This window comes from Ascochyta rabiei, chromosome 13, assembly GCF_004011695.2.
Source record: "Ascochyta rabiei chromosome 13, complete sequence".
Taxonomy (NCBI): domain Eukaryota; kingdom Fungi; phylum Ascomycota; class Dothideomycetes; order Pleosporales; family Didymellaceae; genus Ascochyta; species Ascochyta rabiei.
Genome location: NC_082417.1, coordinates 304,843 through 329,844, shown reverse-complemented (window position 1 = coordinate 329,844; position 25,002 = coordinate 304,843). Strand labels below are relative to the sequence as shown.

Genomic DNA, 25,002 nt, shown 5'->3' with positions numbered 1-25,002 from the left:
CTATAGACCTCTATAAGAGCTCTAGGTAGGACTAGTATTAGTCTAGTAACTAAGTAATTAACCTATAATTATTAGTAAGAATATAAAGTAGTATAGCAGGTATACTTATAGTAAGAAATAGTGTCTATTAGAGTAAGGAAAGGTGTAAAGTTTATCTGTTTATATACACACACAACATACCTAAATAATAATAATAATAATAATAAATAGATAGTATACTAAATAATTAAGGAAATAGCTTATTTATACCTTAAAATTAGTTAATAATATTATAGGTAAGAAAGAGTTATCTTTACCTTAGATAAAAGTAATAACATAAAATTAAAATAATATAATAGTAAGCTACTAATACTCTAAAATAACAATAAATAGGTATAATCCTGCTAGAGAATAATAATATAGATTTTTTTATATATTAGGATAATCTGCCTATATAAGAGGGGGGGTAGTATAACATACTAGTTACCTAAAGCCTTATCTAATTTCTCTCTAACCTATTACTAACTTAGTGCTGTTACATCTGTGTCCACCCTACACCCTAGGCCAGCACTCTAATTCTTTCTAACTCTTATAAGGTATAAAAGGCATAAGGTTAATAGGTATAGAGAGCTAGTTTTTAAGTATTCTTTTGTATAAGACCTATAGGAATAGAACAATTCTCTGTGTAAACTATCCTAGTGCTCCTATACACCTCGTAGCGGATACCCACATCTTTTAGAGACTTTTATTATCCTGTATTGTTATAAGGCCTATATATACCTCTACTACTCTTAGCAAGCTACTATAGAGCTAGTTAGCCTAGACTATATAAGGGTGTTAGAGGTTATTACTAATATACTAGTAATAAGTCTTTTTACTATATACTGTGTACCTTAATACACCTACCATTCTCTTTAAGTCTATCCTCCCTTATAAACGCTTTGTACGCTCTTTATAGAAGCTGTAAGAGGTACTATAATGTAGATTATAACTTATTTATTTTATTACTATAATAACTATACTATAGCTACATGTGACTAGTCTAATCTTTTCTATGTTCTGTAGACTGTAACACATAGTAGCTAAATCACCCTATGTAGGTAATATACCTATAGAGCATATTGTTAACAATATATTCTATCTTCTCTTATTATCTCGTCCCTTAGTTCTGTAAAAACTTCTAATCCTAACAGCTTGTGCGACAGGCTGGTATAGAGAACTCTTTACTTATTTTTAAAGAATATTTATGTAACTAGTTGTAGCAAAATTAGTTATCGCTTACCACATTTCCTTTTTTCAAACCATTGAAAATTGTCTACAAGAGAAAAACTTCAACTAATAAATTTTTTGACTACCCTAGTAATTTATTGCCTATGCAACGTTGTATACTCGGACAGAGGAGTCATCTGCTGCTACTGCAATCTGTTGACTACGCTCTTCGTCTCTGTTAGGCCTCCAGTCAATCTGATTGATGGTTTTAGCAGGTGATATATTCGCATCCATTATTGTCACCGCAATGCTGTCAAGCGTGTCCGTCACTGCAGTCGCAATACTAATCTCACCAGTCTCCGTTCCAAAAGCAAACCAAATCTTTCCATCCAGTACCTTCTCATTGCTTGCAACCGCTGTAACGGCTGCATCTGCAGTCACCGTACCTTTGAGCTGCACCTCGCTGTCGACTATCTGCCATACTTTGACTGACTTGTCCCGCCCAGCTGTCAGGAAGGTCGCTTGCTCAAGTGGTGTCCATGCGCAGTTCAGAATCATACGCGAGTGTCCCTTCGGATTCGAATTTTTCAGGGTGTAAAGCGAAGGCTCGGTGCTACGCTCCCAGACGACCCATTGTCTGTCACGCCCAACACTAAGCAAGTACTTGTCGCCAGGGGAGAAATGTAGTGAAGTGACTGTAAGTGAATGAGCCTTCAGCGCCGGCTTGACTTCCAGCCACTCTTTCGTGTCATACAGACGAATGACGGCGTGGTCAATTGAACTAGCTCGACAAGCTGTTGCGACAAGGTTACCGTCTCGACTAACAGCTACTGCGGAGATCTCGTAGCCGTGTCCGTAAAGCTTCTCTGTCTCAGGCCAAAGCAGGTGCCGGGCAAGGTGGTCCTCAAAGGGCGGATGATTGAACTCAAGGGCGGATTTCCGGATGCTGGAAGTAGGGTCAACAGCTTCACGCTCATCTGTTTCGTCGTTCTCCACTTCCTCGTCATCGCCTATGGCTTTGATGGCTTTGTTCGAAAGACCCAAAACGGGAATGTTGGCTGCGTCAGGCAGGTGGCTGGCGTTGGAAGATTCTATATTGCAAAGCCTGCTCAGCATTCCTGCGACACCCTTTGGTTCGTCGAAGACGCGAAGAAGCTTTTCATCAGCACCGGACACGAACTCTGTATCACTTATCGCGTCCACACAGTTGAGATCGTAGCCATGGATCTGCGGTCTAGAGAACTCGTGCCATGATGAGGCAGATTCTCCCTGTTTCCACTCGGAAAAGAGTCGTGTCGTTTGGTCTTGCGAAGTCGAGAGTAGGTATGAGCCATGCCTTGACCATGTGAGTCCACTGACTTCTCGGACATGGCCTGTGATTCCAACTTGTTGAGTCCACATGTCCTTAGCTGTGGAGTAGGTCCACTTCCTCCAGCTTCCTGTTCTGCCCAATGAAACGACAGAGTTACTGTCAGGTGACCAAAGACCAATCCAGAGGCCTCCTGCGCTTCCTGTAGCACTTGTAGATCCTTTCTGTGCGCTTATCTCGCCTAACCTAGTAGTGCACACCCACACGCCTGATGCTGGATCTGACTCCCAAATCGCAAGAGAGTTGTCTTCCGATGTTGAAAGTAGTTGCAGTCTGCCGTCTCGGTGCCGCCACGAAGCTGTGTAGATCCAATCCTCATGCCCTAACAGCAGTGCCTCGAAGGTGATGGAGTGTTTCGATTCTGGCGATTCGATCCAGTGCGCTTTGTTGGAAAGCGACTTGACAAGACCCCCGAGAGCTGGGTCATTGAGGGCGCTACTTGCGACAGGAAGTTCGTTGCCGGAATGGAATCTCCACAGACGGATATACTTGTCTTGGCTTGCAGAGGCTAGCAACAGGTCGCTGTTCGCGTTGGTGGTTTCGCGAGTAAAGTCAAGCGCACGAATCCATCCCTCGTGTCCCGTGAGTGTCGCAGAGAGCTGAAATTGGGTATCTCGAGAAACGAAAATCTGGATAGTAGGACGGGTGCCTGCAACCGCCAATACCATCGAATTGGCATCCAGCTGCGCGAGTGCGAGGATCAAAGGAAAGTACTTCGGCGACAGTGTAATCGTTTGCAGTAGCTCGACTTCGGTGGCTGTAAAGGTGTCATCATGGACAAGCTTCCATATCTTGACTAAACCGTCTGATGATCCGGAAGCAAAGATGTCTGATCCAGGCAACGTCGCGATTTTGGTGATGGGATTCGTGTGTCCAGAGACGCTCTTGACACATTCATACTTGGGCGTTCCCCTTGTTTGGGCGCGCCAAATGCGAATCGTATTATCCGCTGCACCACTGAGCAGGATAGAGACGTCTGATGAGTTTGTAGGAAAGAACTTGACAGCGTTGACGTCTTTGGTATGGCCATTCAAGACTGCATGTACCCCACCGAGTTGCCCGTCCTATACAGGGTCAGTGTCTCCTTGGGCATGTCGATAAAGGAAAATACTTGAGGATGCCACAGCGCAATGCAATTGTCTGCACCAAATGCCAGTATACCAGAGCCATATACGTCCCAGTCTGCTGCAGCAGGATTTCTGTTACCGCCTATTGACACAAACTCCGACGTAATGTTCATCTTGAAGTCTTTGCGGTGTGGAGTGGCAGGCTCATCGGCTAGTCGTCATCTTCTCATGTTCTCGAGGATTTCACCTCGCTTAGCATGCCCGATCCAGTTTAGATTGCACCTGAGGCGTCTTTCACTGCACTCGCAGCCAGCTCCAGGGCAAAGACCGATCCACAGCGAGATCAGTGCTACGCTACCTTGAGCATGAGTGACGGAACCTTGTCTGTAGAGGTAGAGTTTAGGTACGTTGTGTATAACTTTGCAGCACACCCGTGTCTGATGATGCCTGTAGTGGGGGATTAGAGTTACTTTTCGCAAACCAGAAGAAGCATTCCCTCTCTATTCCTAGCAGAAATGACTGCGGAGAACCGTCAAACGTAGCTTTCCTTGTGACCTATCTCTGCGACAAGGTCATGAAGGATCCAAGGAAGGACATGTTCGTTCTTGACGGTACCGTGTAAGTTTGGATTAACAGTGCTATGAAATTTCTCTGACTTGTTTGACAGACGTCCAGGAATCTTGGTCCTTATCAACGAGGCGGACTGGGAGTTGGAGGGCGAAGATCAGTACGAGTTGCAAAAAGGCGATCACATCATGTTTGTGTCTACACTACATGGAGGGTAGCTGCTAAGTACACACGTGAGAATGAAAAGTAATCAAACCCAACAGAAATGAAAGAAAGTGTTGTCACCGCAGCCATGATGAACGTGTGATGCTATCGGACGTTTTGAGCATTCGGCAAGTTACAGCGCACGTGATGGCGCGAAATCGCGTGTTTACCGGTACCGTACTCTCGCCCCTCGCTTAAATCCGCTTGCTGGTCGGTCACCTCTTCAACCAAACACGTAAACGCAAATACCACGCGAAACTCCAAGCTCTGCTAGCAATACGATGAACTATTCGGACGATGACGAGGACTTGAAGCTGGCCGTGGCCCTATCTATGCAGCAAAGTCCTTCCGCCATGCCGACAGACCATACGATTGTTGATCTCACCTCGGACAACGTAGGTGACGATGATGACAGTGACGGTGATGATCTGAGACGGGCTATAGCGCTATCTCTGCAAGAGAACATGTGCTCTTCAAAATCGGAAACGCCTTCGGGTGCAGTCACCACCGGTGAGCAGTCGGCTTCTACCACCACCACCACAGAGTTGACTCAACAGAGGGGGAACTTGGTGTACAGCGCGGAACAGAAACCTGAAGCGGCTGGCTGGGATCGTAAAGCCATGGAATTAGCGCGTCTTGCCCGGCTAGAGAAGCGAAAGCGAAAGCGCAGCCTCTCCACAGAGCGACCTTCCAAACAACGGCCGAGTGCGCCGGTACCTGAAGTGGTGAAAGGCAGCACCCCAAGCACCCAGTCACAGTCAGATGCAGGGATGCAGTACCCCAGAGGAGCCATAAAGCGCACTTTTGCGACCAAGTTTCCACGCACCGACGACATCACCCTTGATGAGCTAGTCCAGGCGTCGACGGTCAACATTGCAGTCATCAGCTCCTTCCAATGGGACGCGGAATGGCTGGGCAGCAAATTGAGTCACAACAAGGTCAAGCAGATATGGGTTATGAATGCCAAGGGTGCAGATACCCAGGCACGCTGGAGACGCGAATTGGCAGAGCATGGCATACCCAACTTGGTTGTCCACTTTCCGCCTATGGACGGCGTGACGTTGAGTTCGCACAGCAAGTACATGTTGATGTTCAGCGACACCAAGCTGAGAGTCGTGGTCACTACAGCGAACATGGAGAGAGAGTACTGGGGAGAAGTGAGAAACAAGTGGCAGCCTGGTGTTTTGGAGAATTCAGTCTTTGTGATTGACCTGCCTCGAAGGGCGGATGGTATTGTGGGGAGCAAGGAGGAGCTTACGCCATTTGGATACGAGCTGATCTACTTCCTCGAGGCACAAAAGCTGGACCGAAGAGTAGTCGAGGGTGTGTTGAAGTTTGATTTTTCTCAGACCAGGCATCTTGCCTTTGTCCACTCCATGTAAGTGCAAACCCTCGAAGTGAGTCACGTGGACTTACCCATTGCAGCGGTGGTACTTTTGACGGATCAGCGTTGCACCCTACCGGCCTGCCAGGGCTATCCAAAGCCATGCGAGATTTGCATCTGGACAAGGTTGCGTCTCTTGAGCTGGACTATGCTGCATCCTCCCTAGGTGCGGTTGACGATGGTCTGCTTCAGCGTATCTACCTTGCCGCGCAAGGTCTGCCGTTCACCGCCGGTTCTGATTCAACGGTACCAGCCATTCAACAGAAGATGCGCATATACTATCCTACCAAGGAGACCATTCAGGCCAGTATTGGTGGTCCTGACTGCGCCGGGATTGTTTCGTTGAAGAAGGAGCACTACAACCTGCCAACGTTTCCTGCAGCGTGTCTGCGCGACTACACATCGACACGCACGGGCATGATCTCACATAACAAGCTGCTGTTTGCGCGTGGACGACATGTTGATGGGACAGGGTTTGCGTGGGTCTACGTGGGGTCAGCGAACCTCTCTGGGTCGGCGTGGGGGTCGCAGAAGGTGCTGAAGAACGGAAAGATGGGCAAGCTGAGCATTCGAAATTGGGAATGCGGCGTGGTTGTGCCAGTGCCCAGAGAACAGATGGAGGCCTTGGAGCTCGAAGAAGGCGGGGTCCCGGCTATGCGTGTTTTCGAGGGGACAATCGAGGTTCCCTTTCGGTATCCAGGAGAGCGGTACGAGGGACGACTCCCGCATCTTATGGGTTCCTGAGCGGGCTACAGAAGATGCGATGACGGGGGTAAAGCAAGAGCTGTCTGGAACCAGTGTACAGGCAGGGCTCATGGTGTGTTGTGCTGAGTGGAGAGGGTGGGGCTTTGGCTGTTCGCGCAAGCAGGAGGCGGCCAAGGGAGAAGGAAGGAGAAGCATCAGATCATCGGACCATGAGGCAGACCAAAGGACTATCCTTATTTAGGCCCTAGCTTTCGCTTAATTAAACGTACTTGTAATGTGTTTAGAACATGTAAAAATAAATTCTTAAAGTAAGAATGGAGATATACTTAAACATACTCTAAAAGTATTTTAAATAGATTATGATTATAGACTATAGCCTTAGCTAATTCTGACGATCTACCCCTAGCCCCCTTAACCCTAAGCCTACCCTAAGCTAGTCTAAACAAGCCCTAAGCTAACCATAGACCAACCCTAGACTACCCCTAGACTAACTATAAAAGATATTTAGGACATGTTTAGGATGTGTTTTATGTATATTGGAAATATATTTCTATACAGCTGTATCTGCGTGCTTCCAATACGCTTTTAACGCGTTCTAGGTATACAAGTTTAATGTTCTCACTTGGTTGTTGATTAAATCAAAGTACTAAGCTACACCTGTCATTGCAGTTCTGGACTATAGTAAGCGAGAAAAATCTAGTAATTTCAACAGTCGCCTGCCTAAACCGGCTTGGTCACGTTCCGTACTCTAATTATTATGGTCCGATGATCTGCTTCTGGAAGGAAGGACGAGAAAGGGCGAGATGGCGTCAGCGCGTGCGCCGTGCAGGACGTCTGGCCAAGGTCTTCACGTCTGTAACGGGCTTAGTCGCCGAGCTCTCGGGAAAGTGTGGCGCCTGGCAGGGCTGCCGAGCTGCAGGGCTGCAGGACGAGTGTCGAGGCGCTGGCGGACTAATCCTCTCGGGGGTCGGGGGTCGTGGCTGCCATCGGCATTTGCGGAGCCCGACCAGAGAACGGAGCTAGATGGGGAGCTAGAGCCAGAGCTCAGGCAATGGACGAGCTGGCCGACTCGAGCGCGCTCACGTCCAGGTGGCATGCTCGTGCTCATGCTTAACATGACCCCGCTGCTTCGACCCTATCCTCGAGACTGTCGTGGTTGTGCAGCCGTAGCCGTCCATGCCCCCCATCGCCAGCACGCCGACTTCCGCGCGCCGCCCGTCCGCGGACGCGACTGCGACTGCGAATGCGACTGCGAATGCGACTGCGAATGCGACTGCGACTGCGACTAGACCTGCGACTAGACCTGCGACTAGACCTGCGAATACGGCTACGAGCGCCTCCTCTGCCTCTGCCTTTGCCTCCGCAGCGACCGCTTCTCACGACTTCCACCGCACGGAGCGGCCCATCACCGCGCCCATCCACACCTGGTTCACCTCGCCCGCGCGCTCGCACCCAAATGCCGCGCAGGCCAAGGAGCTGCCGCTGCACCTCATCCAGCTCATCCTCACCCACGTACCCATCCCACCCTTCTCCGTGACCCTACCGTCCTCTGCTGACTGAGCCGCTCCAGCTGGACCATGTCGCCGACCTCGCGCGCATCACGCGCACCTCGCGCCTCTTCTACTACATGACCCTCCCGCGCCTGTACGAGCAAGTCACCCTGCACTCCCACGCCGAAATTCGCTACATCGACGGCCGGCCCGAGGGCTTTGGCGGGGGCAGCCCCTTCTCCTCCGGCCTCAACACGCTGGTCACGCGCACCTTCGCCGACTACGTCCAGCTGTTTCGCGTCATTGGCGACTGGCGCGAACATGACGTCGACCACTACAGGCAAGGCCGCGTGCCTGACAACAGCATGGTTCTGCAGATTGCCATCCGCGCCGCCCTTGACCGTATGAAGAACCTCCAGGCTTTTGCGTAGGTATCTGGCCGCGCCCACACGCCGGGAACAGTGCTGATGTGCGCCAGCTGGGAGCTCAACACCAAGCCCCTGACCACCGTCTACCAGGGCCTCGTCAGCAAGCCTTCGCTCACTTCCCTCACGCTTCGCTGCCAGACCAATCGAATACCTCGCCCAACGACCACCATACCCTCGTTGCCGAATCTAACCACTCTGGTCGTGTACGACATCGACCCTCTCTGCTATCCAGACGACATATCCATGGTGCTAGCCGGCGCAAAGAAACTCGAGAACCTAAAACTGCACTGGAGCCCACGCATGCGCGAGAACGGAGAAGAGTCGACCAACTTGATGTCCATGTTTGCCCGCTGTGTTGCAAACAAGGTCTCGCTGCCCATCAGGCGATTTGAAATGTGGAACCTGTACACGCGCTTCTTTGGTGACAGCGACGAACAAGTCTTCAACCCATTGACCGTCTCTGAATTCACAATCATCAACTCCATGGGCTCTTCGGACCCCATGACCGTCTTCCTCGACGACGCCTGGCGGCTGCAGCACAAGCAGCCCGTACAACCCAATCTCAAGGTGATGCGCGTGGACACCATGGACAAAGAGGGCGTGCGCATGCTTAGGGAATTCAAGGGTCTTGAGCGCATATACATAGTCAGCACGAAGCGAACACGAGGGACCTCCAAGTCAGGCAGCACCGTGGCAACACCGACCACGCCTTCCGTTGCAACGCCTGGCATGACAACCGGAACCACGAGCGCGGTCGGCACGCCCAACATGAACGAACACCAGCGTCGCAGCGTGGGCGGCGACTTTCTTGCTGTTGTACAATCGAACCACCGCGGTATGCGGCACCTTCTGCTGTCGGACTTGTGGCAGCTTACAGACGACGCGCTATACAAGATCTGCCAGACACTCCCCAAACTCGAACAACTAGGCTACAGCAGTAGTGTCCCTCCATTCGAGTCGCTCCGTCAGATTATGAGTATGGTGCCGAATTTGTGGGCAATACGACTCCTGGTCAGGCCGGGCACTGAGCTTGCCGAAAAGATCGATACGACGGAAGACATGCACGCGTTTGCCATAGCTACCGAGGTCTGGCGACCGGAGTACAGGAACCTGAAATATATCGGTCTAGGGGAAAGGCTGGTGTACAAGCTTGGAGCTGTCATCTACCCCCGGAAGGGGGGGCCGGAGACTCCAAAAGGCCAGGAAAACAGCATAAACGCAAAGCGCGCAGGTCCAGTAAGGCATATCGAACAGGTGAGCAGGGAGAGCGTGAAGTGGATCGAAATATGGGGCATGGATTCGACCGAGTTTGAGGTCGCGTTCTCTTGAGTAGGTCAGGGATGAGGGTTATGATACCCTGGGAGGCCATCTGCCAGGATTCGACAACGATATGCAGATCGGTCAGGTCTTTTCCTACAGGAAGGGCAGGCAACCGCACGGGACCGCTTGCGATAGGATTGCGCAAAGGCAGCTTCCGCAACGTGATGAAGCGTATTGGCCAGGGTCCGACGAAAGGAAGGACACAACAGGAAAGCGACCCTCCTACACGACCCACGTGCCGAGTTTGCAACCAGACGAGAGGGAATTGAGGTAGAGCATTGAGTACCAAACCCAACCAGCAGCCTAGCAAAAGAAGGACTGCTAAACGGACTGGCAGATGGACTAGCAGACGAACTGGCAGACGAACTGGCAGACGAACTGGCAGACGAACTGGCAGACGAACTGGCAGACGGACTGGCAGACGGACGGGAGTAGATGAGAAGGTCGTAAACTGCATGCGCATGATACGCGAGAAATGTCGGTAGAGTGGATGCACGACCTGGGAGAAGCAGTATTTGCATGGAGGTTGAGAAAAGTTGAACCATCATTTGCATGGAAGCTGAGAGGATTCGAATTATCATGGGAGCTAATTTCATTGCCCGGGGTATCTATACTATTCATCTCCTCCTCCTCCTCCTCCTCCTCCTCCTCCTCCTCCTCCTCCTCTCGCGCTATACGTTGCCTTGTTGTTCCTGCCATTACTGTCCCGGCTCGTAGTAGCTTGCCGCGACCCCTTTCTCATGACTTGGCCCCGCTTGCTGGGGACGCTTCGGCAGGGGAGGCAACGGCTGCTCGTACGGCTGCGGCCCCGGTGGTACGCCCTGCCCTCCCATCGGCTGACCCGGCATCGGGTGTGCGTACATGGGATGCTGTCCTGGCACCGAGTGGCCCTGTCCTTGGCCTGCGAAGCTGTTGGATGCACTGGGCAGCGGGTGGTAGTTTGGCTGCCACGCATCCATCCTCATGTGCGCCCGTCCAGGCGGTGGCACGACGGCGCCACTCTGTACCATCTTCTCGACGATGCCTGCTGCAATCTTCTCTGCGTCCTTGGAGACTTTAGAATGGCGGTGCTTGTGGCAGTCTACACAGGCCCAGACGAAGAGCGCAAAGTGCAAAGCCAGACCAATGAATTGACACACCACGCCCGTCAACTCAGTGCGTGCGCGTTTTGGCTTCGCCTGCCAGAGTGCATTGACGTAGGCGTCCATCTCGGCGCAGTTCTTAAAAGGATTGTCGGTATAATAGTAGCTATAAGAGTTCGTCGAGGACGTTGAGCCGTTACAGGTGCGCTCATACGTGACGGACGAGGAGCCGCTGTCCTGTTCCCAGACCCAGGTGTTGTTTCGCTGTAGCACGTAGTCGCCATACCTGCTCTTCCACCCTGAAGAGTAGCCCAGCGTGCCGTACTCGCCCCATTGCAAGAGATCTACGAGCGCAACCATGGCGAACAGTGCAGTCGTCAAAAACCCAAGCCAGAGGAGTAAATCCATGGTGACGCGTGCGCCGGGGTGCACAGGGCGCTTGCGGATGAGGAAGAGCGCTACACAGAGAATGCACCAGATGACGGAGATGGAGAGTGTGATCAACCCCCAGGGGAGAGACCATGTGCTGTCGTAGCCGTAGTCATAGCCCGAACGGAATTCATTTGCGGTGCTGACAGCCCAGGCTATGCAGCCAATACCGATGATGCCCGTCACTATCAGGATGGCGGTCAGAGCGAGCTTAAATTTCCATAGGCGGTCGACGGCGTTGAGCTGTTCGTTATAGGTCAGAGGCTCCAGGTCGGCGTAGGTGGCTTGGACAGGCCCAGCCTGGAGGGGCGCTGACGATGGGGCAGTCATCGTGGGTGCATTTGGCGTAAGAGACGAAGTGGCGGCCAGAGGTTGGGGAGGCGTATTGGTCGTGTGGGCCGGGGGCGAGGAAGGGACTGTGGTCGTGTGTCCTGCAGGGGAAGTTGTTGTAATTTGTGGCGCCTGAGGCGCGGGTTGAGGTTGTGGTGTTGACATTATGTAGGGAGATATGAATAAAAGCGAAGGGCTGCGCGAAAGCAACGCGAAAACGGAAAGCGAGCGTCACTGGGAGATGAAGAAGGAGAAGATGAATAGGATGAAGAAGAGTAGAAATCCCACACGACTAACAATTTCTCCCTGTTTGCTGTGCCACATGACAGACGGGATGGTTGCCTAACGCCAAGTGTGCATTCAGCCATAGACGGCTTTAATTAGATCTACATGGAGGGGTCAGTGCACCCGTACCTGATCGACCGTCGCCTCCGTGCCACGGGCTTACCCGTCTTCAGTCAACTTGAGTAAGATCTGTTGCTTCGAGCGTATGTGCGTCTCTTGACATGAATGCAACTGGGCCTGTCTCGATCGATGACCGGTCTGACAGCTCGCGAATCGCCCGTGTGCTGAACGAAGCCGACTTGGTGACTGATTCTGACACTCGGACACCTGGTGCACTTGTGGCGTGTTCGCGGCAGGCCACGGTCAGTGCTGTTACACAGGCGCAGTTATCTGGACAAGAATCAAAATGGGTGAGTCTTGTCACGGATCTCACCGCATCTGGTATTCGTCCAGCGCCATCCCCTTTGCAATCTTCTTGATAAGCGCCTTCTTCAAGAACTGCTCCCGGGCTAGACTTCGCGTTTGCTGTGGGCTTGTCAGCATGCGCTGATCCTACTTGGATGCATTTGCCCTACCTTGACGAAGACATCTGCAGTGATTCGTCCCCTATCAAGAGCTCTGCCCAAGACGAACAGAGCGTCAGCGATGCCCCTCTCTTCGGCCGCGAGTGTGTACAATTGCTGGCCTACGACGGTAGGCGCTACGAGAACGTCGTCGACATCTGGTGCGTGTCTCCGCCGCGCGTCGTCCATTGCGCGATCCGCTTCGACCATGGCCCCCTTCAGGATCTGTTCGTTAGAAGCGAGTGCAGCGTCTAGCTGGTGCAATTCACCCAGCTCGGCTTGCAGTCGGGAATACGCAGTCTGGAGTGCTTGCTGCTGTGCGCGAAGAGGCGCCACTGCAGCCTGATTCGAAGCTACTATCTGGCGGGTCTGCGAGACAAGAGCTTGGCTCAGTGCTGTAAGGAGTGCGTCCTTTTGTGGGTTTGGGGGCACGGGAGGGAGGGGAAGGGATGTTTGATTGCCCTGTTGCGAAGGCAGGGTGACTTGAAGCGAATCGTCTAGGAGATTGACAGGCGCGGCCTTTGTTGGCGGTGGCGCTTGTGTGGGCGGCGGTTGGAACTGCTGGTATGGCTGGTGTTGCTGGAGCTGAGGCGGGTATTGCTGAGTAGGTTGTCGGTACTGCTGTGGCTGTGGCTGTGGCTGTGGCTGACCGTGCTGTTGAGGTGGGCCATGTTGACCTGGGTACTGCTGCGCCGGTACGCCATGTGCGAGGGGTTGCTCTGAATGCACGTGGGCTGGATAGCTGGGTGCTTGTCGCTGGCGCTGAGGCGCGATAGGACCAACGGGGCCCCCGAGTCCATATGGTCCGGACTGGAGGGTCTGTGCCTGTGCCTGTGCCTGTGCCTGTGCCTGTGCCTGTGCCTGTGCCTGGGGTCGTGGGCGACTCGACACGGGTGTTGCTGGTGTGAAGTCGTAGCTCCTCTGTCGCTGTGGAGTGCTCTGCGCTTGTGTGGGGCCTGGCTGTTGCCAGTAGGGCGGCGCACCGTGGCTGTTCGGCTGGGGTTGGTGTTGCGGTGGATGGGGTGGCAGTGGGGGAGGCTGCGCGTATCGGTCGTGTTGGGGTTGGGGAGTTGGTCTGTTCTGCTCGTGTGGCTTCGGGGGCTTTGGGGGTGGCGCTGGCGGGCCATGCGAAGGTGGTGGCGAAGGTGACAGACGTGGTGTGGCCAGCATCGAGCGGCGGTACTCTGCGGGTGGTGGAGGAAGCGATGGAGGGCCTGCTTGGGTGGGCGCATTGTTCAGCGTGTACTGGGGCTGGGGCTGGGGCTGGGGCTGCCTCGAGCGGACGGGGGGCTCCTTGGCAAAGACGGCGCGCAGGAGGGCCAGGAAGTTGAACAGCGTCGACTTCTGTGGTGGGGGTCAGCAAGCGACTACAGAGCGCAGGCGGTACTCACGTCCCAATACTTGGCCCACTGGGCGAGGTAGGGGTGGTAGACGCGTCCGTCGCCGCTCACGTGCTGACCAGGGCGCACCAGCATGTCCTTGTCGGGCTTGACGTACACAATGGGCGACTCGCGCGGATAGGCGTAGGGCAGCCAGACGGCGACGGGGAAGCCGTAGGTGGCGCCGCGAAAGGTGACGGGCAGGGTGCCGCTGAGGTTGAGCAGGAGGTGCGAGGCGCCATTCTCGTACGCTGGGGCAGTCAGTCGCTGTGCGCGCGGCCGGTTGGAGACGACGCTCGACACTCGACGCGCGACACTCGAAGCTCGGCGAGGGATGGGGCCGTGGTGGGCGTGGGGTCACGTACTGTAGACGTCGGTGCGCACTGCGAGCGACGGGTATTGGGCGAGCGCCTCGGTGGCATCGTGGTAGGTGCGATTGACGTCGGCGTAGTTCTGCGGGTGCGTGAGTGGACCATCGTGTGCATGAGGAGAGGGAGCGGAGAAGGCCTACGCTGGTCAAGACGCTGTACAGCCAGTTGAGCGTCGTCTCCGGCACGGCCATGCTGCGTGTGCCTCTGCCTGTGCGTGTGCGTGTGCCTCTCTGCCTGTGCGTGTGCGTGTGCCTCTCTGCCTGTGCCTGTGCCTCTGCCTGTGCCTGTGCCTCTGCCTGTGCCTCTGCCTGTGCCTCTGGCGGCGGGGAAGGCCTGGAGCTCGAGCTCCTCCGCCGAGCGCGAGCGCGAGCCAAGTTCGCCGCCTCCGTCCATGCATCGATACTCTATAACAGCTACTGTTCAACGCGTTGGTATTTAATAACGGTCGGTATTCTATAACCATTACTATTCCACACACCCAACTTGAACACACTCGATTAAAAACACTCCATATACTCCATACACTCCATACACTCCATACACTCCATACACTCCATACACTCCATACACTCCATACACTCCATACACTCCATACACTCCATACACTCAATACACCTAATACACTTCATACACTCCATACACTTAATACACCCAATACACTATACACTCCATACACTTAATACACCCAATACACTATACACTCCATACACTTAATACACCCAATACACTATACACTCCATACACTTAATACACCCAATACACTATACACTCCATACACTTAATACACCCAATACACTATACACTCAATACACTTAATACACCTAATACACTCCATGAAATACACCTCAAGTCAATGATTTCTGTCATTCACGCCTCAGCGAGCGTGTGCGGGATAGAACCCCAATGCGCCCCTCTATTGTACACCATTCCGCCGGGTATCCTCCCTCCATCGCTCAGTGCTGGCTCCACTCAATCGTGTTCAGGTCCACGCCCTCCTGCACCAACTCCCACAGCGGACTGAGCTCGCGCAAGAACGAGACACGCTCCTTGACCGCCTTCAGCACGTAGTCAATCTCAGCATCCGTGGTGAATCGTCCGATTCCAAAGCGGATGCTGCTGTGCGCACTCTCGTCGCTGCTACCCAGAGCACGGAGAACGTAGCTGGGCTCGAGCGACGCCGATGTGCAAGCACTGCCCGAGGAGAGCGCAATGTCCTTGAGCGCCATGAGCAGAGACTCGCCCTCGACGTAAGCAAAAGACACGTTGACACAGCCAGGGTAATGTCGTTCGCGGTCGCCGTTCAATGTCGTGTGCTCCATAGCGAGCAGGCCCTCGAGCAGCCGGTTCGACAGTGCTGTGATGCGCTTGCTGTCGTACTGTTGCACGTCAGTGCTGCTACCACGTTACCGAACGCAGCGTGTACGTACCTCCATCTCCTCTTTGCAAATGCGCGCCGCCTCGCCGAACCCAATCGCAAGCGGTGGTGCCAGGGTGCCACTTCGCAGGCCTCGCTCCTGTCCACCTCCGCTGATGATGGGGTCGAGTCTGACCCTAGGCCTTCTCCGTACGTAGCAAGCACCCACTCCCTTTGGCCCGTAGATCTTGTGTCCGGAGATGGACATCAGGTCGACGTTCATCTTGTTGACGTCCAGGGGAATCTTGCCCACGGCCTGCGCGGCGTCGGTGTGGAAGAAGATCTTCTTGGACCTGCACAGCTTGCCAATCTCCTCCATGGGCTGCACTACGCCGATCTCGTTGTTGACGGTCATGATGCTGACCAGCATCGTCTCTGGGCGCATGGCCGCCTCCAGCTGCGCCAAGTCGACCAGGCCGTTGCTCTGGACGGGCAGGTAGGTGACGGAGAAGCCCTCGTCCTGCAGATGCCTGCAGCTGTCGAGCACGCACTTGTGCTCGGTCTGTGCGGTGATGATGTGGTTCTTCTTGCCCGAGCGCTTGAAGAAGCGGGCTACGCCCTTGATGCTCATGTTGTTGCTCTCCGTGGCGCCGCTGGTGAAGATGATCTCCTTGGGGTCGGCGCCGATGAGGTTGGCAATGTGCGCGCGGGCATCTTCGACGGCCTTGTCCGTCTCCCATCCGTAGGCGTGCGTGCGCGAGTGCGGGTTGCCGTACAGGCCCGTCATAAAGGGCAGCTGGGCGTCGACGACGCGAGGGTCCATGGGGGTGGTGGCTTGCATGTCCAGGTAGATGGGCCGCGACCCCTGGTCCATGACGGTGGCTTGCTTCAGGATGCCTGCCAGGGTCAGCCTCAGTCACGCATGGGCATGGCGGGGGGCGAGTGGCGGCACTCACCAGCAGTCGGGCTCATCATGGCGTCGGCGGACAGGCCCGTCGTTGGCATGGTCGCCTCCGCTGCGCGCTCTCCCGTCTGGTTGAGGAAGGCCTTCTTCTCGGCCTGGATCGTCGTGTCGATGTTGATCGAGGCGCTGTTGGACTTGGTCTCGGACACATAGCTGCGGCTGCTCGCAGCGGGGCGGAGCGATGTGCGGGCGAACGTCGACGTTGGGTATCTCCTCGAGGCAATGCGCAGGGCCTGCCTCGCCATCGTGGGGGCCATGTGCGGCATGGTGGTGATGTGCGGCATGGTGGTGATGAGGCTGTGTAGGCAGCTGTGGGCGAGAGGTGCCCGTCACTCGGCACTCGATGAACAAAGATTCGGCTGACTAACGCGCTACACCGAGCCCGCCGTCTACCAAGTACCGCGGGCAACGGACATGTCGGCGCACGACCCGCGGACTCGCGGAGCTGCCGGACCAGGCGCAGGACCGCGGCTTCACCCTTCACGCGACACGATCGCTGGGGACGCCGGGCAGCCATGCGCTGCTGCTGCTTCGCGCTCCGGGTCGGGCGGCCCTCAGACAGAGCGCACAGCGAGACAAAGAGGCAGTCGGAGCGTTGCATCGCCCGGGCCGCGCAGGGTCAATGCCACATGGTGTGGCTTAGACGTCATAGTCAAGACCCACCAGCGCCATAACTCACCCGCTCACCCACTCACCCACTCACCCACTCACCCACTCGCCCACTCGCCCACTCGCCCACTCTCCCACTCCCCTCTCCGCGCTGCCCTTCCTTGCGACTGCACGCTCCCGACGTGCGAATCCGCTCTGCCCGCACTGCGAATCCAAGACAAACCCCCCGTGCTACCCCACAATGAGCTGGAAGGGCTTGACCAAAGGCGTGACTAGGGTACGGCCCAACTTCCTCACGTCCCAACCTAGGCCGCAACACAGCACTGACGGCTCTCGCTAGGCGCCACAAACCATCAAGCAGCGCTTCAACATCGTACGTCCTCCACTGCATGCGCTGCACACGACCCCACCCCGGGAGCACGCCCTCCCTCGCGGATGCGCCCAGCCATGCGCTAACCGGACCACGTGTAGGGCGAGATCACAAAGGATGCCATCTACATTGATGCCGAGCGTCGCTTTGCCGAGCTAGAGAAGGAAACCAAGAAGCTGCATGAGGAGTCCAAGAAGTAGGCCATCACCTGAACCTCCGCTACAGCCATCGTGAGAGCTCACATCCACCAGGTACTTTGAAGCTATCAACGGTGCGCATAGCCAAAGATACACCCCTGCACTCCCCTCTAACCCACACGCCCACAGGCATGCTCTCACATCAGATTGAGTTCTCCAAAGCCGTGGCGGAAATCTACAAGCCCATCTCCGGACGAATGTCGGACCCCACCTCGTTCCACGACGAAGGAAACACGGCCGGCATCGAAGCCTGCGAGCAGTACGAGCTGGTCGTGCGGGAACTACAAGAAACCCTGAAGCCTGAACTCGAGATGATAGAATCACGAGTCATCTCGCCCGCAAACCAGCTGCTCGAAATCATCAAAGCGGTACGGAAGCTGGGCGCCAAGCGCGACCACAAGCAGCTTGATTACGACCGTCACCGAACCACGCTCAAGAAGCTGCAAGACAAAAAGGACAAGACCCTCAAAGATGAAAAGGCAATGTACCGCGCCGAAAACGATGTCGAGCAGGCCACCCAGGATTACAACTACTTCAACGATCTCCTCAAGGACGAGCTGCCCAAGCTGTTCGCACTGGAGCGCGAGTTCATTCAGCCCCTGTTCCAGTCATTCTACTACATGCAGCTGAACGTCTTCTACACATTGCACGAGCGCATGCAACGGCTTGACATTGGCTACTTTGACTTGGAGTTGGACATTGAGGCAGCCTACGAGAAGAAGCGCGGAGACACGCAGGCGGAAGCGGAAAAACTGTCGGTCGTCAAGTTCAAGACAACTGGCGGACGCACAGGGCCTGGAGGACGGCCTGGACAGTCAAAGTACGCAACGAAAGCTTTGGAGGCAAAGGCGGGCCGCGCATCGATATCCGAAGACGCCGAGGCACCACCCCCATACAGCGCCGGCCCATCAAGCGCCGTGGCAGACGTCAAGTCACCAACACTCTCACAAGGCTCGTGGGGCTCTGCCGCAAAGGCAAAGGGCGCAGCACCACCACCGCCGAAGCCCAAGCCATCACGTCTCAGTGGTATGCCTGCCGCCGAGACCTGTACAGCCCTATTCGACTTTGAAGCGCAATCAGAAGGTGATCTCAGCTTCCTCACCGGCGACATCATCGAGATCATCACACGGACGCAGAACGAGAACGAGTGGTGGACTGGCAAAGTCCGAGGCAAGCAAGGCCAGTTCCCAGGTACGTACCTACACATTGGCCAAGGGCTCACATGCGCTAACGGCTCCAGGCAACTACGTGAAGCTGAATTAGGCGTTCAGTCGGCGGGACTCGATAATGTCCAGATGAAGATACCTGTTGTCACTGCTGGTCACTGGGATTAGACAGACCCCCTGGCGTCTGCATGTTCATTCTGCTATCCATTGCAATGCTTACACTTCAGACTAAATATTAATACTTGTCTTCATCCCTGTTGCCCACTCGTCACGCATACCTCATACGCCACTTTCCCCGGCTTCAGCCACACCTCGGTCCCTCTCCATCCTAGCGTAGATCATGACAACATCCCCGCATGACGTTAGGCGATACGGAGCTCATCCGAAGCTGTTATGTCCCCACCAGCTCGGTTGTATCCAAACATGTTCCTCTCGTGATTACCCGCACTGTCACTTGAACTGAAACCAACATTTTCTATAACCTCTCCTCCCATCATCATTAGCAGCAAGCTTATGCATAATCTATCATGGGCTACGACTCAACAATAACATTTACCCTTGACACAATATGTCCCTGGTTCGCTCCACTCCTTCACCCCATCTCACCACCCTCTAACACCAACCAGGACCTACCTCGGCTTTCTCCGTCTCCAAAAAGCGCTTGCCCAATACCGAGACTCCAATTCCTCCTCCACCGTAACCTTCCAACTCCAAATCGCACCCTACCAGCTACACCCCAAGTTCAGCCAAGAGGGCATCGACCGCCACACATGGTACCGCGACGAAAAGTACCAAGGGTCCGAAGACAAGTTCAACCTGTACTGCGACTACATGGGCGCACTGGGCAAGGACGAGGGCGTCGTGTTTGATTTCGGAGAGGGCCCGTTTGCGAACACGTTCCACGCTCACAGGATCCTGCAGTACGTGCAAGAGCGGCTCGGGCCGGAGGCGGCAGTCAAGGGCCTGGAGAGCCTGTACCAGCAGTATTTCTGTGAGCGGGCGCACCCCAGTGGCCACGACACGCTGATCACGGCCTGTCGAGCGGCAGGGCTGAGCGAGCACGAGGGGAGGCGCGTGGTCGAGGATGAAAGTGAGGCAGCGATGGAGACCAAGATGGCTATACAGGAACAGGCTGGCAACGGTGTGGATAGCGTGCCGTATATTGTTTTCGAGGGGAGAAGGAGAGATTTCACGTTGATCGGGGCAAAGGATGTGAACGAATATGTCAAGATGCTCGAGCAGGTCGCGAAGGAGGCGTCGTAGTGGGGCAGCAGCCCGCCGGGTGGATGTACATGGAGAGGAGTGGGCAGAAACGCTCTCTACGAGCATGGAGACATACAGCAGCGGTGTAAGGTCTAGTCGTGACGGCATGTCTCGACACCGTCATAGCAGAGCCTGGGGAAATTTAGGCTGTTTGAATGATCATGGCTAGGGAGGGATCGTGCTGAGCCATGTTATGCCGCAAGGGACAAAACAGGTAACTCGTCATGTAGAATGAGAACGCATCCTCCTTTGGTGATCAGAAAATTCATAAAAGGATCATCAATGACCTGCCATGAGATACAGAGGACGAGGTGTTATCATGATCCATCGTAGGACCCAGGTAGGGTACCATAAAAGCCGCGGCGAAAGCGCCTTCCTTGCAAGTATACGTCTTACCTCGACTTCGTGCTGATAGGGGCTGTATACGGGAGGTCGACTGCAGAGAAAGCGAAACACACGAGGTCTTATGCGATGGCCATGACTGCCACAGCACGCTGTATTCAAACGAATCGCCAATCAGTTACGGGAGCCGAGCTAGAACCATGCGTCATGTCAAGATTGCAAAATATTAAAGTGAATTGAATCCCGGGATCAACCAGCCATAGTGCTGAGCTATGTTCCTTATACCTGATACTGGCTAGTGCAATGACCATTGGTTGTCCCAACGAAGGATGTGCAGGTAGAGCAACCGAGACTAATAATCCAGATGGTCAGAGGCGCACCTGGACATAGCCTAGTATGAACTTCCAAATAATGAAGCAAGCATGTACCGGAAACGCCAGTCATCCGGGCGATGATGTCGCTATAGAGTCGTTGTGAGCCGAGGCAGGAGGAGAAACCATTGTAGCCTCCACCAAGCAGTCGCCTGTCGTGCAGCCTGAAAGTTAACCTCAAGGCTGTGAGATGCAACTTCACTTGCGCGACCAGTCATAGTCGATCTCTGAACGCTTGATAGCCTCACCGACCGAAGGGTCACTGCAGACCGGTCCCCAAACCTGTGCCTCAAATTGGCCGGTTGCAATATTATTACCGGCATAGTCGTAGTCTACTCCAGTCAGCCTCCACCCACATTCAAGACTCGTCGTCACTCACAGCAGTAGAAGCGGCCGGGCCAGTCTACCTGCTCGGGGTTGCAGTATCCGACAGCACAGCCAATGCGGGAAGTGTTGCGCCACACCATCTGCGTGAAGTGGCCCCAAGCATCCTCGTAGTGAGGGTGGTCGTACGGGTACTTGGTCTCTTCTTCGTGCCAGCCGTGGGAAGCAGTGCGAGCGAACTCGATCCAGTCTTCATATTTAGAGGGAGCTGGCTTCTGAGAAGAGAGGTTGCTGCCAGAGCGCATCTGTGGAGTTAGTAAGAGCACAGGTACCACGTCACTGCTGCTTGACTTACGTGCTCGGGCATGTACGTGCACTCGGAGATGTCGCGGCGGGCAGCATCAGCCAGACCTTGGTCCCAAACTAGGTCTTGCGCACAGTGGAGGCGGCGCCAGAACCAGTGCGCACGCATCACAGCACCGATGAAGTTGGGATCATCTGCGTGAGGAGCATCGTCATTGTAGAGCTCGCGGGGCTTGACATTGTGAGAGGGCGCAGCAACCGCACTGGCTACCAGAAGGGTAGCGAGTGTAATGAAAGACTTCATGCTGTTGTGGATGTCGTTCGCTGGAAGGAACGACCAAGTCGTAGGAATGTGGATATCGCGCAAGAGGTCAGGTTGGAGGTGAGCTGGTGCGGATGATTGCTAATGTGGTGCACACAGGTGGTGAGTCAAAGGAGCAGCAAAGGTGTAAAGAGCGTGAGTGATCAAGGATGGAGAAGACGTGAATGAGGACGGCGGCAGCGTGTTTATATGGGTGGTCTGTGTTGACAGTAACGTGCGGTCGAGACGCGCCTGCTACCTTCACCTGCCTGCCTTGAACTTGTACACTAATCTCTGCAATCAGACCATGATGCCCCGAGTGGGCGAGGGCGTTGGCGGCCACAGACAGACTATGATACTGTCATAAAACGACTGCAGTGAAGCCAGTTGTGCGATCGTGCGGTTGATCATCAGCGAGCATCGAATAGGTCGTCAAGGTGACTTGTGTCGCGGTAATTTCGTGCCTGGTGACGACTAGCTCGTTTGCCTTGCTACCACTTTCTGTCAAGAGACACGAATAAGGTGTCACACAGCGCCTGTCTGAGGGCGCCTGCAAACGGGCGTTACTCACACTAGTCGTCATCCTGGAGCCCTCGCAAGGTATGGTCCGTAGTCCAGACAGAACAAATGAAGCCACGTACAAGAGAGCATGTGGCCGAAGTGGTGCACGACAAAGCTTGAAGAGAGGAAATTGGATGGGAGTGCCCTAGTCCGTAAATTCTGGTGACGAGCCAGATAACGCTTCGATGATCATGAGAATTAGGAAATGGTTGGACCAAATCAATAGCCAGTCAACATATGTTTTACAAAGACGAGATTACTGCAACGGCCTGTTGCCACTCACGGTCGACGATAGAACGGGCCGGCTGTTCTACATATCTGCAAGGAATACACGGATGGCAGCATGTAGGTCTTTCGCCCTTGTGTACTTTACACAGTGGCCTCACCTCCTATCACCATCCGTGAGCAGTTACCCTTGAGCTATCTAGCGCTCCAAGACATCTTATCGAGCTATCGTTGGATTTGCCGATGACTCTACAGAGCCGTTGGCTGTGTGTGGTACCATGTAGGATGAGCGTTGGAGCTGACAGTTTTGCCCCTCAGACCGTGCCGGTGCGACATTCATACCGTGTGCAGATGCTTGTATTGCCAGAACAACTCGCCATCCAAGGCACGAGCGAAAAGGATACCACTTACCAGGCATTGGTGGATCATGTCGCACTAAGTGCCTGGGTGTGGCGGTAGTATATAGAGGACGCGCGCGTTCGGCTGCGTGGTCGCGCGAAATTGCCTTGGATCAGGGCAAGTGACACCATCGGTGCAGCGATTTTGCTCAACCCTCCTTGAGACGTTTCGCTGGCCGGCCGATCAGAGAATCATCCGGTAGTCCGCTTCTCTTTGTCCCTGGTAAACTAGACGTACGAATGTCATTGTCCTCTTGACTGACTCTCCGAACAGGGTACTTGATTCGAGAATCATCAAAGCAGCCTTCCGATGGCTTGCCATGTACGGTGAAGTAGGGGTGCTCAAGCGCATTTTCCGCTGTCAGGCGCTTGAGGGGGTCATATTCGAGCAGCTGCTTAAGCAAGGACAGGCCTTCTTGTCCCGGTGTGTCCGGACCAATACCGACAGGGTAGTGGTTGTTGTTCAGCGTTTGATGATACCATCGTTCCAGACCGTCGCCCTGGGGGCGAGGATAACGTGCTGCGTTACCAGCAAGTAGCGAGGTAAGCTGAGGATACTCGGGCATGGATGTCAGTAGTGGCCAGCGATCTTTGCTTGGCATGCCCATAATCTCTACAATTTTCTGCATCTGATTGCGCTGAAAGGGCACAGTCTTCTTGTTGTCCATCTTCGCCTCCTCCCCCTTGAAGATAGGTCGCAGCGACAACAGTTCGGCAAAGATACACCCTACAGCCCAGAGATCGACGGCTGGAGTGTAGTGGCGGCTGCCAAGGAGCAGCTCTGGAGCTCGATACCAGATGGTGACGACGACCTTATCGCCAGAAAACAGCGACTGGAGTGGTTTGTGGAAAAGACGAGCCAATCCCAGATCACCTATCTTGACCTTGCCGGAACTGGTCACCATGATGTTGGCGGGCTTTAGGTCCCGATGCATGACCCAGTTGCGGTGAAGGTAGACAAGACCGTGCAGGAGCTGGTACAAGATCGACTTGATGGTCCGCGCAGGTATGGCTTGGCGTTGTGGCTGGTTATGGTGATGGATAATTTGCAGAAGGTCGTGTTCTGCATATTCGAAGACGATGAATATGCACTTGTCTTCCAGGATGATTTCCGAGGTGTGCACGACATTTGCGTGTGCTAGCTCAGTACAGAGGGCCATCTCCCTTATGGCGGACTGTGAGATGCCAGAGTACTGAAGTTCGCCTTCCTTGTCCGGCTTGAACCTGTCTCGTCAGCAGTAGGCAGGTGGCGAGTGAAATGCCGTCTTACTTCTTGATGGCAAACTCCCCGATGCGGCCATTCTTGCCTTCAGCCTTGTACACGCGTCCATAGGTACCGCTACTGATGAAGCCCACGATCTTGTACCGCTCGCTGATGCGCTTCTTGGAGCTGTATCCTGCAAACATTGGGGTGGAGTCTCCGACGTCTGCTCGTATGCCAGTTCAGCACTCCATCCGAGTTGTCGAGCGCTGTAACCCAAGAGGGCAAGGGGAGATGCCAATATCAAAGTGTGGAACAGTTGGGATGAAGTGATGGTTGACAGCAGCGAGGCTGGCTTGCGGAACAACAATCAAGCGAAGCAGGCGCGGCGGTCACGATCAGCCAAAGCAAGCGCTAAACGAGAGCGCTCCAAAAGCAAGGGCCGCAAGGAGGCGGGCAAGGAGGCGGGCAAGGAGGCGGGCAAGGAGGCGGGCAAGGAGGCGGGCAAGGAGGCGGGAAAGGAGAGCAGAGACACGATCAAGGACGCAGTGACAGCAAAGGCGGTAGCAGAAGGGTCACCAACCGTGGAAGGCTGTCGCAACACTACTGCGCAGGGCGGCTCGGGCGGTTGAGGCAGCAGAAGGCGGGCCGCCCGAGGATGGGGGATTCGAAGGCTGGCTCATGGTTCGGGCGTCATCTGGGTCTCGTCTCCACGTCGGCAGACGGCGCAGAAAGCGCGTGCGGCGTTTGGCGGACGCGCCTCCGTCGCCTACACAGCCCAAGCACAGTGTGAGTGTGGTAGGTGTGCGGACGCGCAGAGCTTGAGGGCTGGCACGGAAATCCAGTCAGAAGAACCAAGACGGATGTGCATGTAGGAGACAAGAAGCTACGA

General features: G+C 54.5%; 12 protein-coding genes across 13 annotated transcripts, besides 16 other annotated features; 6 read left to right on the top strand and 6 right to left on the bottom strand.

The window, feature by feature from the left end:
* Window positions 1-686: 686 nt before the first annotated feature.
* Window positions 687-745: a dispersed repeat.
* Window positions 714-936: a mobile genetic element.
* Window positions 735-991: a mobile genetic element.
* A 359-nt stretch (window positions 992-1,350) lies between these two features.
* Window positions 1,351-3,797, bottom strand: EKO05_0007692 (Elongator subunit elp2; the record flags this gene model as incomplete). Its single annotated transcript, XM_038941082.1, has 2 exons — window positions 1,351-3,621; window positions 3,669-3,797. 2 exons carry the CDS (start codon window positions 3,795-3,797, stop codon window positions 1,351-1,353), a joined length of 2,400 nt encoding a protein of 799 aa, XP_038797165.1.
* A 192-nt stretch (window positions 3,798-3,989) lies between these two features.
* On the top strand, window positions 3,990-4,409 carry EKO05_0007691 (Ubiquitin- modifier 1; the record flags this gene model as incomplete). The annotated part of the gene is made up of 3 exons (XM_038941175.2): window positions 3,990-4,027; window positions 4,078-4,242; window positions 4,292-4,409. The coding sequence occupies 3 exons, from the start codon at window positions 3,990-3,992 to the stop codon at window positions 4,407-4,409; spliced, it is 321 nt and encodes a 106-aa protein (XP_038797166.2).
* A 267-nt stretch (window positions 4,410-4,676) lies between these two features.
* EKO05_0007690 (uncharacterized protein) lies at window positions 4,677-6,523 on the top strand (the record flags this gene model as incomplete). The annotated part of the gene is made up of 2 exons (XM_059637102.1): window positions 4,677-5,773; window positions 5,821-6,523. 2 exons carry the CDS (start codon window positions 4,677-4,679, stop codon window positions 6,521-6,523), a joined length of 1,800 nt encoding a protein of 599 aa, XP_059493085.1.
* Window positions 6,524-6,900: 377 nt separating this feature from the next.
* Window positions 6,901-6,974: a tandem repeat.
* Window positions 6,975-7,192: 218 nt separating this feature from the next.
* Window positions 7,193-7,261: a dispersed repeat.
* A 399-nt stretch (window positions 7,262-7,660) lies between these two features.
* EKO05_0007689 (uncharacterized protein) lies at window positions 7,661-9,731 on the top strand (the record flags this gene model as incomplete). The annotated part of the gene is made up of 3 exons (XM_038941003.1): window positions 7,661-7,996; window positions 8,055-8,401; window positions 8,453-9,731. 3 exons carry the CDS (start codon window positions 7,661-7,663, stop codon window positions 9,729-9,731), a joined length of 1,962 nt encoding a protein of 653 aa, XP_038797167.1.
* Window positions 7,712-7,771: a tandem repeat.
* Window positions 7,773-7,805: a tandem repeat.
* A 612-nt stretch (window positions 9,732-10,343) lies between the features above and the next one.
* Window positions 10,344-10,388: a tandem repeat.
* A 32-nt stretch (window positions 10,389-10,420) lies between these two features.
* On the bottom strand, window positions 10,421-11,728 carry EKO05_0007688 (uncharacterized protein; the record flags this gene model as incomplete). Its single annotated transcript, XM_038946380.1, has 1 exon — window positions 10,421-11,728. The coding sequence occupies one exon, from the start codon at window positions 11,726-11,728 to the stop codon at window positions 10,421-10,423; it is 1,308 nt and encodes a 435-aa protein (XP_038797168.1).
* Window positions 11,729-11,802: 74 nt separating this feature from the next.
* Window positions 11,803-11,844: a tandem repeat.
* A 433-nt stretch (window positions 11,845-12,277) lies between these two features.
* Window positions 12,278-14,352, bottom strand: EKO05_0007687 (suppressor protein stp22 of temperature-sensitive alpha-factor receptor and arginine permease; the record flags this gene model as incomplete). Its single annotated transcript, XM_038941078.1, has 5 exons — window positions 12,278-12,373; window positions 12,424-13,755; window positions 13,803-14,041; window positions 14,156-14,243; window positions 14,302-14,352. The coding sequence occupies 5 exons, from the start codon at window positions 14,350-14,352 to the stop codon at window positions 12,278-12,280; spliced, it is 1,806 nt and encodes a 601-aa protein (XP_038797169.1).
* Window positions 13,032-13,059: a tandem repeat.
* Window positions 13,231-13,281: a tandem repeat.
* Window positions 13,657-13,683: a tandem repeat.
* Window positions 14,081-14,120: a tandem repeat.
* A 6-nt stretch (window positions 14,353-14,358) lies between the features above and the next one.
* Window positions 14,359-14,477: a tandem repeat.
* A 20-nt stretch (window positions 14,478-14,497) lies between these two features.
* Window positions 14,498-14,532: a tandem repeat.
* Window positions 14,533-15,114: 582 nt separating this feature from the next.
* On the bottom strand, window positions 15,115-16,763 carry EKO05_0007686 (Cysteine desulfurase; the record flags this gene model as incomplete). The annotated part of the gene is made up of 3 exons (XM_038940998.1): window positions 15,115-15,537; window positions 15,589-16,412; window positions 16,472-16,763. 3 exons carry the CDS (start codon window positions 16,761-16,763, stop codon window positions 15,115-15,117), a joined length of 1,539 nt encoding a protein of 512 aa, XP_038797170.1.
* Window positions 16,764-17,152: 389 nt separating this feature from the next.
* Window positions 17,153-17,228: a tandem repeat.
* A 101-nt stretch (window positions 17,229-17,329) lies between these two features.
* On the top strand, window positions 17,330-18,918 carry EKO05_0007685 (BAR adaptor protein Hob1; the record flags this gene model as incomplete). The annotated part of the gene is made up of 6 exons (XM_059637101.1): window positions 17,330-17,365; window positions 17,429-17,461; window positions 17,560-17,654; window positions 17,710-17,729; window positions 17,785-18,846; window positions 18,896-18,918. 6 exons carry the CDS (start codon window positions 17,330-17,332, stop codon window positions 18,916-18,918), a joined length of 1,269 nt encoding a protein of 422 aa, XP_059493084.1.
* A 430-nt stretch (window positions 18,919-19,348) lies between these two features.
* Window positions 19,349-20,084, top strand: EKO05_0007684 (uncharacterized protein; the record flags this gene model as incomplete). The annotated part of the gene is made up of 2 exons (XM_038941133.1): window positions 19,349-19,398; window positions 19,448-20,084. 2 exons carry the CDS (start codon window positions 19,349-19,351, stop codon window positions 20,082-20,084), a joined length of 687 nt encoding a protein of 228 aa, XP_038797172.1.
* A 911-nt stretch (window positions 20,085-20,995) lies between these two features.
* Window positions 20,996-21,728, bottom strand: EKO05_0007683 (uncharacterized protein; the record flags this gene model as incomplete). 2 transcript variants are annotated; one of them, XM_038940983.1, is made up of 3 exons in its annotated part: window positions 20,996-21,129; window positions 21,177-21,426; window positions 21,477-21,728. In XM_038940983.1, the coding sequence occupies 3 exons, from the start codon at window positions 21,726-21,728 to the stop codon at window positions 20,996-20,998; spliced, it is 636 nt and encodes a 211-aa protein (XP_038797173.1). The 2 variants fall into 2 exon arrangements, with proteins under 2 accessions (XP_038797173.1, XP_059493083.1); XM_059637100.1 differs by having other exon boundaries at window positions 21,177-21,412.
* Window positions 21,729-23,058: 1,330 nt separating this feature from the next.
* EKO05_0007682 ([Pyruvate dehydrogenase (acetyl-transferring)] kinase) lies at window positions 23,059-24,316 on the bottom strand (the record flags this gene model as incomplete). Its single annotated transcript, XM_038941171.1, has 2 exons — window positions 23,059-24,133; window positions 24,180-24,316. The coding sequence occupies 2 exons, from the start codon at window positions 24,314-24,316 to the stop codon at window positions 23,059-23,061; spliced, it is 1,212 nt and encodes a 403-aa protein (XP_038797174.1).
* A 126-nt stretch (window positions 24,317-24,442) lies between these two features.
* EKO05_0007681 (uncharacterized protein) lies at window positions 24,443-24,742 on the top strand (the record flags this gene model as incomplete). The annotated part of the gene is made up of 1 exon (XM_038946381.1): window positions 24,443-24,742. One exon carries the CDS (start codon window positions 24,443-24,445, stop codon window positions 24,740-24,742), a length of 300 nt encoding a protein of 99 aa, XP_038797175.1.
* Window positions 24,743-25,002: the final 260 nt, after the last annotated feature.